This window comes from Microcaecilia unicolor, chromosome 8, assembly GCF_901765095.1.
Source record: "Microcaecilia unicolor chromosome 8, aMicUni1.1, whole genome shotgun sequence".
NCBI classification, from domain to species: domain Eukaryota; kingdom Metazoa; phylum Chordata; class Amphibia; order Gymnophiona; family Siphonopidae; genus Microcaecilia; species Microcaecilia unicolor.
The window spans coordinates 216,671,567-216,690,909 of NC_044038.1; the positions used below are offsets into that span (position 1 = coordinate 216,671,567).

Below are 19,343 nucleotides of genomic sequence, written 5' to 3' on the forward strand. Positions count from 1 at the left end.
CGGTAATTGGAAAAAAATTGTGCAGACTAGATGGCATTTTATTTAGTTATTTACACAGATTTTCATCCCTCAAACTTTTATAAAGACCATTCTATGTAGTGTACATCTATAAAAGCATTAACAGCTTAGCATGTGTTTTTTGTGAAAACTGTCCTCCCTGTTTACTAAGCCACACTTTAATGCCGACACAGCCCATTCACTTTGAATGGACTGTGTTGGCATTAAAGTGTGGCTTAGAAACAGTATTTGCTTTGAGGAAGTGCGGTCTAGAACAATGATTTGAGAACCAGGGAAACCACTGTTCAAATCCCACTCACATTCTTAGTGACCTTGGGCAAGTCACTTTGGGGCTCATTTTCAAAGACTTACAAAGTTCCATAGTTCTGTCATGCTATAGCAAGAAATAAACTATGGTTTAACTTTTGCTTTTGCCTGTGGCCATAGCATCTTTTGCCTTATGCATTACTTTTGGTCTTATGATTTTGGCAGCAAAGAAATCGTCATGACTCATTATATGTATACCTTAAGGTCTAAAAACAATAACATAAATGATAAAAAAAAAAAAACAACTGTGGTGCACCTTTTGAAATTCCAATTCAATTTCAAAATTATGTGCATGCATTTCATACTTGTGAAAAGAGATCTGTTAGGTAAACTGCTTTGATCTGCTAAGTTAGCAAAGGCAGTATAGCAAATGCTAAATAAACATAGGTTACTAAGTGCTTTGAAAATACGCCTCTCTGTCTCCCGTTGTCTTAGGTATACTGTTAGGTTTTAAGTTCTTTAGGGAAAAACTTACAGTATCTTAGTACTTAACATCATTATCGGACGGCAGCCGTTCCCAAACTTTTTCGGCTCACGGAACCCATAGTATCCAAGCAGATTTTTGTGGCAGCACCCCCCCCCCCTAGCCACATACATCTCCCTTTCCCTGCAGCCCCCTCTTCCCAGAAAATCCAGCACACAGTTCCCTGCAGCCCCTCTCCTCCCATAAATCCAGCACACCTCTGCCTTCCCCAAATCTAGCATTGCTAACTACCAGCTACCACCTTTCCTACTGGTCTAAGATCACTGCCGCTTCCTTCTCCTTCCTCCGCCACCACTGCAGTGCTTGCAGCTTACATTTTCGGGCTGTCCGCAATTCACACAGGCAGGCTCTCTGGGTCCTTCCCAGTCAACCGCATCCGGCCCTCTCTGATGCAGCTTCCTGTTGTGAGGGCTGGACGCGGCAGAGGGAAGTTCCCTCAGTGCCTGTTTGAATCGCGGACGGCCCGAAAATGTAAGCTGCAAGCACTGCAGCGGCGGCCAGGGAAGAAACAGGAAGCGACAGATTCCAGACCTGTGGGAGGAGAAATTAGGGAGCAATGCTGGATTGTGGGCGGCGGGAGGGGAGGTCAAGATGTGCCACAGCGCACAGTTTGGGAAACGCTATCGTATGGTGCTATGTAGAATTATCAACAACCAGGATTGAGTCGGGCACACAACTGGGTGATGTCATCCAGTGGTGCTAGTATAAAGTTCTGAGCACATGCGACCCCTCCCATACATAAGTATTGCCATACTGGGAAAGACCAAAGGTCCATCGAGCCCAGCATCCTGTTTCCAACAGTGGTCAATCTAGGTCACAAATACCCAGCAAGATCCCAAAAATGTACAAAACATTTAATACTGCTTATCCCAGAAATAGTGGATTTTCCCCAAGTCCATTTAATAACGGTCTATGGACTTTTCCTTTAGGAAGCCGTCCAAACCTTTTTTAAACTCCGCTAAGCTAACAAAGTGGTCGTCTCAGCACCTCTGTTTGTTTTTTCCACTTCACTTAACAAATGTAAAACAAACTCTCCCTTCTCAACCTAAATTTTTCAGTGTTTTTTTTTCCAATGCTGTTTTTGTAGTTTTTCTCTTGCTCCTGGGAACATAAGAATTGCCCTACTGGGTCACACCAAGGCTCCATCTAGCCTAGTATCCTGTTTTCAACAGTGGCCAATCCAGGTCACAAGTACATGGCAGAATCCCCCAAAGTAGCAAGATTTCATATTACTTAGCCTCATGTGTAAGAAATGGTTATCTCAAAGGTTACCTTAATAACGGTTTATGGACTGTTCCTCCAGGAGTTTCTCCCAAGCATTCTTTAAACCCAGCTTCATTAACTACTTTTACCACTTGCTCTAGCTCTGAGTTCCAGAGAAACAAGGACTATGTTACCAGAATCAGGATTTTGTCCGTGTCCGACTGTGGCAGAAAACTTCAGAATTTTATCATGCATACTACTACTACTACTATTAAACATTTCTATAGCGCTACTAGACTTACGCAGCGCTGTACAAATCAACATGAAAAGACAGTCCCTGCTCAACAGAGCTTACAGTCTAAATTGGACAGACGAACAGACAGCTAGGGGTGGGGAAATTGCAGTGGTATGGGTGATAAGTGAGGGTGTTGAGTAAGAGAGTCATGGTTAGGAGTCGAAAGCAGTAGCAAAGAGGTGGGCTTTAAGCCTAGACTAGAAGACAGCCAGAGACTGAGCCTGACGTACTGGCTCAGGGAGTCTATTCCAGGCATAGGGAGCAGCGAGATAGAAGGAACGGAGCCGGGAGTTAGCAGTGGGGGAGAAGGGGGACAACATACTAAATGTTTCTTATGCTTGGATCCTGACCACAATCAGAAGAATAGTAAACGTTGTGCTCAAAAGTCACCATTAGCACAAAGAAACTGTCTGTGTGAGCACTTCAAAGCTGAGAGGAAGCTGCTCCTAGATACATTGCACAGGAATAACTCCTGCAAAAGGCATTTCCTCCTGTCCAATCGAGAATCTTCAATAGAGAAGCCATCAACCCCAAGCGCAGTCTCTTAAGAGTCGAGCTGCCCAAAGGGGAGATCCATTTGAGATATCCAGACTTTTACAGTGCAGCCGCTTCTGGAGAGATTGCTTGCATGAACTCTGGTGAAACCTCTGACAGGTACAAGCTGGCCAGCACAAATACTTCTACAGTTAAAAGGAGATGTTACTCACTCTTCAGGTTTCTCTTTGCTGAACCTTATGACTGCAAAAGGCATGTTTTTAGTGCAGAATGATCTAGTAGTGTGCAATCTTGGTTAGTGGTGGATTTGGGTCTTTCTCTTACACATCTTTCTTTCTTCCAGAGTGTTTTACTCTCTTCTCCAAAAGATATTCGCATAGCTTTTATTTCAGAAATATATAGAGGCCCCTAAGATAACAGTAGCTGTGCTTGCTCATGGTGCACTGAACTGTTCCACATACGGCAAAATCTACTTTCCAGTTGGCCTGTTTCTAAAAGATTAGATATGAAATATAAAATATGTCCAGGTCCAGGATGCAACAAGGTTCAGCTATCACACTGTTTAGTAGTAGCAGAAGCAGTGATGAGAGAAACTGTGGCTGCACAGATGGTGTCTTCAAGAGCGTTTTGGCTTCCTGAACCATGGGATACTTTTCCGAGGATTTCACAGCAGAGATGGTGTCCCATCTATCAAAGAAGGGAATAAGTGGCAGACTGGCTAATCTACTGAAGAGGGATTTAAATTAGAATTGTTGGGGCAGGGTGGTCAAAGTTCCCAGGTAAGTGAAGCATTAAATACCTCCACACAAATGGGGGGGAAAGAGGCAACATCTGGAAAACAGTATAAACTAATGCCCAAAGTATGGGAAATAAAGTTTTAGATCTTGAGGCTGTGATGGAAGAGGCTGATTTGGATTTAGTGGCAATCACAGAGACATGGTTCACAGAGAACCATGACTGGGGTATACTGTAGTAATACCGGGCTATAATCTGTTCAGGAAAGATAGGGTAGGAAGAAAGGGAGGGGGAGTGGCATTATATGTTAAAGATAATATTAAAGCCACACCTACAGGGTAAGGAAGAGGCACTGTGAGTCACACTGTGAGTCCATCTGGAAAGATGGAATGGCAAACGTATTTACATTGGTATAATTATACAGGTCTCCTTCACAGACAGAAGTAGATAGAGATTAATTGAAGACATTCAAAATATAGCTGTGAAAGGAGAAGTACTACTAATAGGTGATTTTTTAATATGCCAGATGTTGATTGGAGTATCCCTGTTGTGGGGTCTTTTAGAATAAGGGTGAGCCTGGATTCTCTACATGGAGAACTATTCCAGTAGTTGGTAATGGATCCTACGTGGGATGGGGGCCGTACTGAATTAGTGCTCCTGTTGGTCCCCGGCAGTGGCGACATTGCTTTTCCCCTGGCCTGTTCTGCATTCTCTGACATCACTTCCTGTTGCTGCATGGGTGGCACATGTCAGAGGGAAAGTTTGGACCAGGCCAGAAGCAGCATTTGTGTAATGCTGTCAGGGACCAAAAGTACATAAGTAATGCCACACTGGGAAAAGACCAAGGGTCCATCGAGCCCAGCATCCTGTCCACGACAGTGGCCAATCCAGGCCAAGGGCACCTGGCAAGCTTCCCATCTTTAACGTAGACTGGCGTGGGAATTGTCATGATGAATCGTGTGGGGGGGGGGATGCTGATCACGCTGAGGACAGGGATTGGGAGCGGAAAAGAGCAGAAGAGATGTTTGGAGGAGACAGTAGACGCTGCAACGTGATTAATTTTTAAAATCCTGATTAGTACTTAATTGCAGTTAACTGCAGTTAATGCATTAACTTGCAACCCTAATTTTCTTCAGGCTCTTAGATTCCTTATCAACTTTCAGATGCCCACAATTCATCCAGCCAACAGAAGGTTGTTTTCACTCAGTGCAGTAGGTCTGTACATCAGAGCATCGTAGAATTGTTATGCACAGAATTCTGACATGCGAGATTTGCAGTCAAGCATGCAACAGCTGAGGAGACATAGCAAGGGTTGGGAAAATGGAAGTGTATGCCTTTGTTTACTGCATTTGTACTTTGAGTTTCGTACTGAGGCCCAAACAGAACTTTTATAAACTAACAAAGTAATAGGAATTGGACACAATCATGTTATTTTGCTCATTTTTATACCGCACAATCTACCATTCTTGGCGGTGTACAACAAAATATACAAAATCATTGTACACAAGAAATCCACACAAAATCACATATAAAACAGACAAACACTCCCTTCGTACTGTAGGTCTACCGACCTGACTTTTCACAAAATGGCACAGTCTACACCCTGGTGAACTACTCAGTCTGAGGAAGCACACTGATGAAAGAGAAATATCTTTACCATCCGTTTAAATTGATCCAAGGATCCAATCATTTGCGGCGTTGGAGGTAAAGGTCCCATGATATTAAAAAAATTTGAAGCTCTATATTAACACACCACCCATAAAGTAGGCACATCAAATAAATTTACCATAACAGATCTCAAGGATCTAACTAGCAGAGATAATAGATGGTACAGTATCAGTTACTACTTTAAATACTAAGAACAGTATGAATCTGAAATTCTATTGGAATCTAATGCAGCTTCATCAGTATTGGAGAAATATGATCAAACCGACTCAATCCAAACAAAATTCAAGCAGTAGCATTCTTGGCAGTTTGTAAAGCTCTTAATGTCTGCTTAGAAACTCCAGTTAAGACTATTGCAGTAGTCATACAGGGGCATCACAATGCTTTGTATCACTAGTCTACAGTTCTCAATTGTCAAAATCCCGCAGATGCCTAATTACCTTCAGTTTCATGAAAATGGTACTAGTTACCTTTTTTTACATGTTCTCGCATGCTCAAAGATGAATCGAGAACAACACCTAAAGTATGCAATTTCTGTACAATCTTAATGTCGCACCCATCAACAGAAAAGAATTCAAGAGTATCTAGAGTATCAGATCCCACTATTATATTAGAACCCATTTTTCTATTTCCACGCACTGTAACCAAGAGAAAACAAAGCAGAACTGGTAAGTGGCATTATCATGTTGCAGAACAGACTTTGAGGCTCATTTTCAAAGCATTTTTAGACTTACAAAGTTCCATAGTAACCTGTGTGCTTTGAAAATGAGCCCCTGTGTAAGTGCTTTGAAAATACGTCTCTGTCGGTTAAGAATTTCTGAAACTAAGGGCATCTTTTTTTTTTTTTTTTTTACATATATATCTGATGACAACTAACTTTTATTTAATTAACACAAAGTATTGTTTGGACTAATTTAAGCAGTAGACGGTCTTCTCCATCTCTTCCCCCCTCCCCCCCTCCAAAAAAGTCAATTTATCAGACACGAACATAGGGGCCCTTTTACAATGGTGTGCCAAAAACTGGCCTGGGCAATGTGGGGGCGTTTTTGACGCATGCCAGACCCTTATTGTACCGTGTCTGGGGAAAAAAGGGATTATTTTAATGGGTCGGAAAATGGACGTGTGGCAAAATGAAACCAGCACGCATCTATTTTCAGCTAGAGACCATACCACTACCCATTGACTTAATGGTAAACATGCAGCGCGCGCCAACAGACGTTTACCACAAGGTAGGTGCCCTGCGGTAGAAAATATTTTCTACTGCGTGTTTTCGGCATGCCAAATTCAGAATTCCTGCCCAGGGCCTTTACGTGCCTTTGTAAAAGGGCCCCATAATGTCTGAAAAATAGGAAAGAAAGTTTAATATTTAAGTATGATATCCAAAGGGTTGTTCTAGGAGAGGTGAGGGGAATATTGAAGATTATATCAGCCCTGCGTGTTGTATAAGCTGGAAAAGTGACAAATAGCATGAGACAGGTTCATTTTCATAGTGATTTTCAGTGGGAAATAGTCTCAAATAGTTGCTTGAGGATACTCACTAATTATTCTTGGCCATTTTTGTTTTGAGTTTTGTAATAATTCAGACATGTTAATCCAAGTAGAGCTGCATGAAGGGAGTGGGATCTCGGTTACAGTGCTAGATTGGTTTATTTCATACTTGCAAAATCGTCACTATACAGTATTGCATGAAAACTCTTTTTCCACCCCTTTCTGTCCTACTTCAGGAGTACTGCAAGGGTCTATTTTATCCCCAACACTATTCAACATCTTTTTGGCTCCTCTTTAGACGCTTATTCAATCCCTTGGCATGACTGCATTCGTATACACATTACATTCAGGTACTTGTTCCTCTTAACACCGGCTCAACGACTGAAATTTCCACTGTCAACCATGAAATTGCTCAGATCACTGATTGGCTTACACAACACAAATTAGCTCTTAACCCAAGTAAATCCAAAACCATACTTTTTTCAATCTAAACCTGGTCCCGCTTTACCTGCACCAATTCTAACTAATATTTCCGTACCCCAGGTTGAAACCATCTGTATTCTTGGAATACTTATAGACTCCAAATTATCATTTGGTCCATAAATCTCTTGGGTCATTAGACGTTGCTTCTACAAGATGCCACTTATTCGCTCTATACATACTCTAATTCTCTTGACTGCACTAAATATACTGATTCATTCATTAGTCATTTCTCAAATCGATTACTGTAACTCCCTTTACAAAGCCCTTCGAGCCAGACATCTGCCGCCTTCAGAACATTTAAAACCCTGCATATTCGTCTAATCACCAGTTCACATAAATAAGACCACATTACCCAATCTCCAACTGTGTAATCAAGCATGTCTCATGCGGCACCTCCGGGATTAGATACTTAATACAGAACAATTTACTCCGATCAGTTGGGAATATGCACTATATAAACCTTGGCATGTAAACTTCCTATTACAGGTTCAATCAAAATGTTTACCGCCAACATGTAAAAAGTATTCTATTACAACCCTTAAGACAGGTCTGGCGCTCTCTCATGACAGCTTGGAATCAAAACCCAAATATTAGCGATCAGCTTCCACTCCGGGGGAATGGAGATTTTCCACCTGGACTGGAGGCTAGGTTAATCAAGAGCTGGTCAGACATGGGAATGACCCTAATGAAACACATAGTAAATGAGGAGGGAGGTTTATACACATTTCAAGACCTGTGACAGAGGCTTTCTCTAACCAACAAAGATCACTATACATACAGACAATTACATCACTATTGGTACAGCTTAGACCAAGAGGATTTGGGCACAAAATTGGGACAAAAACTCCGAGAATTCCTAAAAGGGGATACACATGGTCACGTTTCCATATCCAGTTTGTACCGGGTCCACCCCGAAACTATGGAGCACTCACAGAGGCATGGAGCAAAGACCTGGGATATGAATTGAAGGGAGTAAATTTTGCAAAATTGATAAAAGATATCCCCAGGCAAGTAGGCGGGGCAGAGCTACAGGAGAGCCAGTATAGGATATTACATAGGGTATACATAGCACAAACACAAGCAGCAAGAGCTGGCTGGGCACAGGTTGCTCAGTGTGTAAAGTGTAGACGAGGGAGAAATACATTTTTGCATGCATTTTGGAGTTGTATCAAAGTGAAAATCTTCTGGAAAAGGATCCATAATTACTTTGAGACTCTTATAGGTCACAGACTAATCCCCTCGTGGAGAGGGGTGTTATTAATAAAAGGGGGGCCTATGAGCTATCAGACAAGAGCATGGATCTAATACTGGGTAAGGCATACGCAGTGGGGAAAAAATGTATACTGAGGCATTGGATGCAAGAGGAACCACCCACCATCTGGTTTTGGATGAATAAATTCCATGAGTTGATGTTATGGGAGGCTAGAGCAGCACGAGGCACCCCAGAGAAAAGAAAAGCATTTATTTCTATCTGGAACAGATATTTGCAAAATATTTCCCATAAAGCGAGAAGCACAGTTCTCAATAATCTGCCTATACTATAAAGGGGAAGGTGGGGGTAGCTAAGTAACTATAGATTGGGGGAGGTTAGTTGACGAATACAAAGTTAGGGAGGTACGCACAGAAAGAGTTGTAAAGTGCCAAGAACAATAACTTACACTCTGGTAGTTGTAGCACGCGGAGAGGTAGAGGTAGCTAAACCATGAAGTAAGAAGAAGGTTCCATAAGAGTAGAGGGGGAGGGAGGTGGGGGGGAGGGGGCATAGAATTGGGAAGGGTAATACTCAATGCATATTGGAGGGACGTGTGTATTATTAGCTAGGAGAGCAATCCTCTGAAAGAACACATTAAGAGGACCTGCCTGCAAATACAGTTGGGATAATACACAGAGTAAAACACGAGATATAATTATTGGCGTTTAATATAGAAATTTATTGTTAATAGTTACACAACTGTACTGTAATTATACATGTACACATCATAAATATATAAGAAGACAAGAGGGAAGGGATAGGGGAGGAAAGATTGGAAAACATTGATGATAGAAGTTTCAGGTTCATTAACATGTGATAGAATTATTTATTATAAGATGTATATTGATTGAAATGGACTTGTATACCATGTGAACTCATCAATAAAAATTATTGAAACATAAAAAGAATATGACCACATTACTCCATATCTTAAGGAAGCCCACTGGCTTCCAATAAGCCACTGTATTACCTATAAACATTTACTACTTGTCTTCAAAACATTGCAAACAGAACAACCCCTCTATCTCTTCTGCCACCTTGTTTCTTACTGCCCGGCTCGAACAAGATCAGCACAACAAAACCAATTAGTCATCCCAAGCTATCGAGAGATAATTCACAAGCACACAAGGCACTGCATTTTCAGTGTACAAGGCCCCCAACTTTGGAACAGTCTTCCAGCTTCCCTTCGCGTACAAACCTCGCTTGAGAAATTTAAGAAAGACTTATCTGTTCAACGATGCATACCATTAAACATCTTTCAGCTGGCACCTTGGAAAACTCTCGAAGATAGTATGTGTTTCCCCTCATGTTTTTACCCTCCTCCCCCATCCCCATCTGTCCTATTTAATATTGTAGTTCTACCCCTTCTCCTTCAAATCATGTCTAACTATCTACCTTTTTACTGTTTTGCTTCTTGCCTTTCTCTCTTTTAGATTGTAAGCCGGGCCACAAGGTCTCCCATAGGGCGGGATAGTAAATAACTAATAAACTTGAAACTTGATATAAATGTAGTGGTTAGAATACTATGCTACAACTCAGGACATCAGGAGTCTCCTCTTCATGAGCTGTGAACATGTTTTCTCTTCCTTCAGTTTTTCTTATCACTCGGAGCAGCCATGTACTGGCAGGTCGCTTGCATCAGAACTGGCTGTATCTAAGACCCATCTTGGAGTCGCTCTGTGCTAGCAGCCTGTTAAATTCACTTCGGATGAAAATTTGTCTGTTCCATAGCTTTTGTTGTTTCAGCTATAAATGCCTTCATGTGACTGGGATTGCCAACAAAAGACCTCATTTATCGCAACGCACTTTGCCTGTGCTGTTTACCCTCCCTGACGAATACAAGAAGCTTTGATGACTGACAGCTTATTTTGTAAAAAGCAATTAAAGCAACCCTCTATAAATCAGGATTTCTCTTGTGGTATATATTCAATCCGACTTTTTTTCACTCGCAAATGGATTTGTATGACTGCCCACGTTCCCCCTCAAAGCTTTTTGTCACTTGCTGTTGTGGCCCAGTCTTTCTAGCTGTACTGTTGCCTGGATAACAACTGAATGTAGAATCACTTTACATATACTGGAATGCATTGTAAAGGAGAAACGTGCACACAGTCCAAGAGCTATAAAAAATTGCAAGGAAGAGAGTTTAAGGAAGGGTCTGACTGAAATACAGAGTCTTGGACATGGACTGCAGTTTTTTGTAGCTATTTGATTAAACGGCTTAACTAGCGAGGGGAGTTTTACTGTGTTCTTTGATCACCTATGATAGTGTGTAAAATGCTAATTTTTTTTTTCTTTTCCTTCATTTCCAGGAAAGAGGTTGCAGGAATGGATTTCTGTCATTCTGTGCTTCTTTTTGATATTCTTCAACTTCTGTGGCCTGATTCTGTATTCAAGGTTGGAACATATCATGACGATCATGGTTGGAGTGTGTAAGTGAAAAGCCCCTCTTCTTATGTTAGATATATAGTGAGCAGGGCCATGTGGTATCTGGATTGTTGCTGTCTCTGGACATAGGCTTGTAGAAATAATCTGTCATCTACAAAACCCCAAAAAGAATATGATCACCAACAAAAATGACCTCTTATGCATGTGTACCATCATTTCACTGTGGGTAGGACCCAATTCAGACTTTTGGTTAGTGGGATAATGCCCACTGAGGTATAGAGCCCTCTTGTAATCTGGGGATTTTCAGAAATAGGCTATTTACACTGATGCTTTGGATTAGAGGTGGGGCACATATTAAGATTGTAAAGAGGTTTTGTGTTGTTCAGAGGAATTAATATTGGGTTATAGAGTTTTTCCTATTGACAGTGAATCAGGGGCGTAGCCACAGGTGGGCCTGGACGGGCCCAGGCCCAGCCACTTTTGCTCCAGGCCCGCCCAGCCTCTTCTGCCCGCTCTCCCCGTCCGCGTGGTCTGCTCACTTTTATTGTCCTGAAGCGCCGTTCTCCCTCCAGCACCGGCGATTCCCATAGCCAGCCTTCTGCCAGCGCACGTCGTCGGGGCCCCTTCTCAGACACGTCCCGCCTACTCTGCAACTTCCTGTTTTTCACAAAGGTGGGACACAGGAAGTTGCAGAGTAGGTGGGACGTGCCTGAGAAGAGGCCCCGACGACGCGCGCTGGCAGAAGGCTGGCTATGAGAATCGCCGGTGCTGGAGGGAGACCGGCGCTTCAGGTCAGTAAAAATGACCACAACTGACCCTGTGCAGGGGCTGTCGCGGGGGGGGGGGGGGGAGATGGTAGCGGGTGGAGAGGAAATGCGAGGCCTGTGCCCACCCAGTCCACCTCCAGGCCCATCTAAAAATTAAACTCTGGCTACGCTACTGCAGTGAATCCCATAAAAAGATGTAAAACACTACTGAAGAGTAATCCAATTCATACGTCAAAAAAGGGCGTTTATATAAACTAAAGTGGAAAAACCGAAACCTAGTATATTCTGAGAATTTTGAATAGTAGATGAACTTTCTATTGTTTATTCACCACACCCCCACCCCTGGCGCTAGGTCAAAAATATTTGCCATGTAGCAGGCCAAGCATTTACTTGGAACCTTAAAATGGAACAATGTTCCTATAAACAAAACCTTAAAGTTTTCCATTTAGCTTTTGTAGTCTCAAATAAGAGAAGGTCAGAGAAAAAAGCTCGACTCCATATATAGTTGAGCTTGAAACAAAATTTAGAACGCTGAAGCTCATTTACTGATGAGTTTTGGGATCTGTGATCATTGAACGTGGAAGTCTTCTACTGGTTACTATTTAAGGTACGTTGTTTGATCTGTCATGCCTTAAGTGGAGATTTTTGTCTAGTCCAGGAAGAAATTTAGTGCAAACACTGAAGAAAAAGTAGTAGCGCCTGCTGAACACAATTCAACTGGGCTAGTAGAAAAACTTCATTCCAGTCTCCACCGCCAGCAACAATATGACCTGATTTTAACTTACTCATTTTCACAGAAACAAAGACACCGATGAATCTACAGATATATTACAAATGTCACCTAATCCAGATTTATATAGGCAAACATTTAGCATTCATTTACATCAAAATCTCACCTTAAACTCTCTTAATCGAAGGGACTAAAATGGTACATCCCAGTGCACGACTGAGGCTTCCAAAATGGCCATTGGGATGTACCATCACCTCTTGAAACAGCTTCTTCAGTGAAACACAGAGAATCTCTGTCAGGAGCTTTTGGATTATTTCTTCCTCTTCTGTTGATTTTTGGTGGCTTTTTCAAAGATAAGTGCGTTTAAAATTTGCATACGAAACATTTAAGCCTGTTTTGATTAATGAAAAGGGAGGCAGCATTGTGACACTGTTGAAATATTGGTACGTTAAATGGAGGGGTTTTTTTTTTTCTGACCAATGATAATTATGAGCCAACATAAGCCAGTTTACCCTGCATGTGTTAAGAGCTCTTTTTGTGACTGGTTTTCTTTTTTTTTTTTCTCTCCCCTTGTTTTTTCTTTTGCTTCTTTTGGATTTTTTATTGCTTTTTCAAATACCAAATTCAGACTTCATAATGTCTTTGTAGTAGACAGTGGTTATTTTTTTTTCTTGACGTTTACAAAGGCGCGCTATAGGCGTGTTAGCATTTTTAATGCGTGTTAAACGCTAACGCGCCTATAGGAATGTATTGGCGTACTACTGTGTAGCGTGCCTTAACTTTATAGGCATGTTAAAAACGCTATCGCACCTTAGTAAACATACCCCTCGGTGTCTGTTATCTTTACCCATTAATAATTGTGTTGCCAAGTTTGTGGTTCCCCTAATTTTTTCTATTTTATTTGTTCATTCTGGCCAGGTGGTTGGTATTATGTAACTGCACCACTATTTTTCTTTTTCCTTCACACATGGAATTTTTATCGATAAAGGTTCCACAGTGTATTCTGAATTCTTCTGTGTGGGTTAGGGCAATGTTTTAGACTTGGACACAGACCAGGGATTTATTTATCTCATGCTGCTTGAGAATCGATAAACAGTGACAGTCTCAGCCATAGTGATTGAAAATAATGGTTTTCTGGTCATTGTTTAATCTGAAAACTTTCCTTATCACTGGAAAGCAACAACAAGGTGGGGTGGGGAGGGACCAAGAAAAAAAAACTGCCTTGAGCTTCATTAGACAAGTGATCAACACATTTGATAACTAAATACATACATAGTGAAAACAAATATTTTAAAAAAAAATTTTGATTAAGGAGATGGCAACCCGTTCTTCTACCATCACTAAAGCTCAAAATTAGAGGTTCATTGCATTAACCATGCCACAAAGTGAAGCCTTTAGGGCATGGCTAATCCAATGAACCTCTATTGAATAAGGCTTAGTTGCATTCTGCGAAAGGATCTTCCTTATATTATAACTAGTAAAAAAAGGCCCGTTTCTGACACAAATGAAACGGGCGCTAGCAAGGTGTGCCTCTGAGTGTGGATGTTTGAGAGAGTGTGTGTGAGAGTGACTGTGTGAGAGAGCGAGAGACAGAGTGAATGTGTGTGTGTGTGAGAGAGCGAGAGACAGAGTGAATGTGTGTGTGTGTGTGTGAGAGAGCGAGAGACAGAGTGAATGTGCGAGTGTGTGTGTGTGAGACTGACTGTGTGAGAGAGCGAGAGACAGAGTGAATGTGTGAGTGTGTGTGTGTGAGACTGACTGTGTGAGAGAGCGAGAGACAGAGTGAATGTGCGAGTGTGTGTGAGACTGTGTGTCTGAGAATGAGAGTGTGTGTGTGTGAGAGAGACTGAGAGTGTGTCCCCCACTCCCAGCTTCAGGGTGGTTGGCTCCCCTACCTCCAGCTGTCATGGTCGTGCCCCCCCTTCCTTCCTTCCTTCCTTCCTTCCTTCCTCCCTCCCTCCCATTGCCACGGTCAGGCAGGCTCCCACGTTCAGGCTGGCTGGCTTGCTTGCTACCTGCCTCCCTCCCTCCCAGTCTCCGACGTTCAGGCTGTCTGCCTGCCTGCCTCCCTCCCTCCCTCGCACGTTGTTCCAGGTTCGCTCCGTGACTCGCTGTCACCCTGTGTCTTATGTAGTTCGCGACGGTTTTTTGTGTTTCGGGACGCTCTGTTTATGTTTGTTGGTCCGCCTCCGCGCCTGTGCCTTGTGTGTTTCGGCACTCGAGAGGCTGCTGCCTCCCTCCTTACGTCGCACGTTGTGGCTGGCTTTGTCCGTGAAACGGTGATACCGTATATTTTGTGTGTGGGGGGGGAGGTTTCGGGACGCTGGTTTTGTTTTTGTTGCTTCACCTCCGCGCCAGTGCCTTGTCCGGTTTGCCCCCCCCCCCCCCCCCCCGAGTGTCAGTGCTCCGCCCTCAACGTCATCACGTTGTGACGCGAGGGCGGGGCGGGCAAACCGGATATCTATGCAGCCTCAAGTTTCCGGCTGAGGCTTCATTAGAACGTTGGAGGTGCGTTTTTATATATAGAGATGTGCTGCCTCATTTTGTTAGATTGGTTGTCAAAAAAGGTCCAGTGTTTTCCTGGATTGTGGGACTGTAATTCAGAAGGAACATCAGTATTAAAACTGAACAGAAAAGCATTCACAGTACTTGGTAGTATGTAAGCACTGTACGTCTGAACACCTCATTCCTTGTTTTCCCATGAAGTATCGGTAACAGGAAATGATTCTTTGTTTTCCTGTAGAGCCTGTGGGTGTGTACAAAGCAACTTAATATGTTGCTTCACTGTAGCACAGTTTTAGATTCAAGGGCACTTGAAACCTGAAGGAAACTTGAAATACATTCCTTACCAGAGCTGCCTTTGTAATAAGTACACAGAGCTCTGGGCGTGGATCCTTTTTAATGAGGTAGCAAAATAAATATTCCTTGGGAGCCCTTGCTAATACCATTGAATTTACATGCTGGTTGCTCAGATACCCAGGTGACTTCAACTGTATTCCCTTTAGTATCTGTGAAAAACAAAATGTATACTTTTTTTTTTTTTAATTTCAAACGGCTACGTTGGGAAACATTAAAAGTAGAAGATCCTTCATGACTTTTTTTTTACCAGATGTTTTGAATGCAACATGTTGTTTCCATAAAGTATCTAGCATTTTATTTTAACAAATTTGACAGTGTGGAAAGCACACTTTATTGAAATGTATTAACTGCCTTTATGAAGAGATTCACTCAAGGTGGTGTACAACAGATACAGCTTAACATAAAACTTGCAATTTTGTTATCAACATAACAATAGTAAAATGACTAAATATAAACATAATTAATGAGGTAAACGTAGAGCTGGCAAATTGAAGCCATTAATAGGACTAATGTGATATAGTATCAGAAATATACACATTTAACAGCATTGTAGAACAACCATATAACAGAAATATGATAAATGTCAGTACAATTCAAACCACTGAATTTAACAGTGAACAGTAATGTGTGGATGGAGATGCAGTGGTTAAAATTGAGTTTTCAGTAAGAGAATTGGGTGCCACTATATTTCCCTCAAACCACTGGCTTGCTGGTATTGGACAGGTTGCTTTACCATCCTGTGCCTCACTAATTCATGCACCATTTTGGAAATATTTTTGAAGAGCATAATTGGAATGAAAGTTGGTATATCAAAACAGTGAGCAACCTAAGCTGAATCTTTGCTGTTGGAGGCTTTTCAAATTACTTTCTTCTGACTTGCACCAAATTCCCTGAGGTGTACCTACCTCTCACCAGGTGGTGTCTCACCTCCACCCCCTCTCATGCACACTCCCCTTTTTCCTTCTCCTAGCCATGGAATTCTATAGAGAGCACTCTGTTCCTCTTCCACAAGGACAAGTATCTCTCTCTCTCACCATCCCAGCCAGTTCCAGCATCTCCATCTCTTTCTTTCTTTCCCTCCCTGCACATACATAATTGCAAAATGACCTGGGATGTAATTGTACGTAGGTTAAAAGAAATGGCGGTTAGCTTAGCAGAGTTTAAAAACGGGTTAGACAGTTTCTTAAAGGACAAGTCCATAAACCACTACTAAATGGACTTGGGAAAAATCCACAATTCCAGGAATAACATGTATAGAATGTTTGTACGTTTGAGAACCGCGCCAGGTGCCCTTGGCCTGGATTGGCCGCTGTCGTGGACAGGATGCTGGGCTCGATGGACCTTTGGTCTTTTCCCAGTGTGGCACTATTTATGTACTTATGGCTATCTGTCTGCATCCATAGCCATCTGGCCAGATTTATTTATTTTTATTTATATAATCTTCTAGTAATCCATATCAAACATTCACCACAATTTTACCCTAATGAGATACTCAGTTCAAAGGAGCCTTCCGGTTATATAATCTGCTGTTCATCTAACACTTAAAAAGGATTTGGACATTAGAATATATGGAGTTTCCATTTCACAGGGACTGTTGCAGAGGCTACTGTGAGCAGAAACAGGCAGTTACCGCAAGGTGCACAAGACCTAAAGGGGTGCACATGAGTGGTAATGAGGTGGATTTTAACACATGCACAATGTGAGAAATTCGCCCCCAGGTCTGAGGCAGCATATCAGTGTTGGTCAAGAGGATTTAATGCCAGATTATACAGCCTAGCTAGAAGATTGCTAGGCTGTATAGAGAGAGGTGTGACCAGCAGAAGAAAAGAGGTTTTAATACCCCTGTATAAGAAGTTGGTGAGGCCCCACCTGGAGTATTGTGTTCAATTTTGGAGGCCGTATCTTGCGAAGGATGTTAAAAAAAAAATGGAAGCGATGCAAAGAAAAGCTACGAGAATGGTATGGGATTTGCGTTGCAAGACGTATGAGGAGAGACTTGTTGACCTGAACATGTATACCCTGGAGGAAAGGAGAAACAGGGGTGATATGATACAGACATTCAAATATTTGAAAGGTATTAATCCGCAAACGAACCTTTTCCGGAGATGGGAAGGCAGTAGAACTAGAGGGCATGATACGAGATTGAAGGGGGGCAGACTCAAGAAAAATGTCAGGAAGTATTTTTTCACGGAGAGAGTGGTGGATGCTTGGAATGCCCTCCTGCGGGAGGTGGTGGAGAGGAAAACGGTAACGGAATTCAAACATGCTTGGGATAAACATGAAGGTATCCCCAGAAGCTTAGCCAGTGGCGGGAGGCAGGGCTGGTGGTTAGGAGGTGGGTATAGTGCTGGGCAGTGATTAGAAATCCTGAATGTGTGATACCTGAAAAAAAAAAAACAGCAACAGAAGGAGCAGGAAGCTGCTTTTGTACTGTAATGTCTTTTTTTGTTCTGCATCAGCAGTCTACAGCTGCACCCAATAGCATAAAATAATTGAGCTTTAACATAATAACAAAAGAAGCAATTTGAAATCAGAGACCAATTGTTTTTCAATAGGATTTAGCACAGTACATCCCCAGATTATTTGTATTTGAATTTAAATCGCTTTTCGGCCAAATGCAAATAATTTATTAGGAGCTGAATCAAATTGAATATGCATGTTTGGTACAGCCCTAATCAGCACATGTATTTAATCTGCAGAAATGTTTCTGAAATGTGTGTAAAAATATTTGTGGAATGCTTGCCTACTCAACACCAGACAATTGTCTAAAGGTTAAGAAATAAGTGGGACCAACCAAGACCCAGTGCTAGTGTGCAGGAGACTTACAAAGCCAAAATATGCACATCTCAAACCCAAGTGCAATCAAATGGCAAAGGGGGCGTGGTCTGGGTGTGTTTTGGGCGGGATAAGGGCTTGACAAGTACAGACATTTATTCCCTATTTTGGAAGGGGACTAAATATATGTCCTTAAAGATCGACGTCAGGATTTATACTTGCTACTGAGCAAGTTTAGGATTTGGTAAACAGCTGCTGTTGAGCAGCACTCCTTGGAGGGATTGGGGCGTTGCCCCCTTAATCCCCTAGCACTGTGATTGGCTCAGAGACTTCCAGGTCTCTCAGCTGAGTGAAGCACGGCCAAAAAAAGACGTTTTTTTATTATTGAGGAGGTGAATGACGGCGAAAACGGATGGCTTTTCTCGATGGCTGGCCTCAACTGCACTTTTGTTTTTATTATTGCGGCGGGGGGGGGGGGGGCGGCAGAATGACTTTTATAGCGGTTTTTTATCAGTTTTCAATCCCGCGCAGCCCCAACGAGAGGTACAGACCTCTCGTTAGAGTTTCCAGCGTTAAGGCAATCGGAAAAGCTTAGTGCATCTCATTACAATAGGGTTTCTACACAATTTGCTCATCAGCATTCCGTTTTCATTAGCTGCTACCGCCGTCGTAAAATGGCTTTTAGTGCATGCCAGGGTTTACTACTTGCTCGTTAATGGCTCGTTAGGTTTAGTGCATCTGGCCTTAAGTGTTTCTATGAAGTTTTCACAGTCCCTTCTCTTTAAGTTGAAGAGTACTTGTTTTACATTACTGTTTTTATTATTTAGATGTTCTGTTTTAGTGTTGAGTTGCATATTTTAAAGATGTTTTTGAAGGAGTTCCTTTTACTTGCTTCATGTTTATATTTTACTTTTATGGTCAGTGTCTTGAGTGTTCTCTGTAACTTTATATTTGCAGTAACTATTGCCCCTGACACAGCCTGTAATTCTGGCGAAACGTGGCCATGTCGGGCACTGTTTGTTGAACTCCAGGAAGCTTTTAATTTAATAATAGACTGTGATCTTTACAAGGTCTGCCTTTTGGTTTTATCTAGCATATTTCAAGGCCAATTCTGTCCTCTCCAAGGTATCAAGAAAAAAGGAAGGAAAAAATTAAAAATATGTGTTTTTTGTTTTTCTATTACAAAGAGCATTGATAATTTTTAGTTCCAGGATTGCCTGTAGCTTGTAATGAGGGGTGGTGGTGTTGCAATAACTCGGATCTGGTGCAAGGTATCTCCAACCCTCACCCCTGTAACTTGTAGGCTGAATCCTATGTTAAAGTCAAGGTCCAGCTTTTAGAAAATCCAAAATATGTAAATTGTCACTTGCGACACAACATAACCAAAGACTGCAACGGACATT

At 42.1% G+C, this 19,343-nt stretch overlaps 1 protein-coding gene across 2 annotated transcripts in view; it reads left to right on the forward strand.

Annotated features, from left to right (window-relative positions):
- Positions 1-19,343, forward strand: part of TMEM189 (transmembrane protein 189) — a 66,169-nt gene that overhangs the window by 3,925 nt on the left and 42,901 nt on the right. The window contains exons 1-2 of one of the 2 annotated variants that reach the window (XM_030211291.1): positions 10,126-10,342; positions 10,734-10,853. In XM_030211291.1, coding sequence (XP_030067151.1) covers positions 10,276-10,342; positions 10,734-10,853 — 187 coding nt within the window. In that variant the 5' untranslated portion in view covers positions 10,126-10,275. Of the gene's footprint in view, positions 1-10,125; positions 10,343-10,733; positions 10,854-19,343 lie in introns of those variants that run through there. The other variant, XM_030211290.1, reaches the window with a different exon arrangement.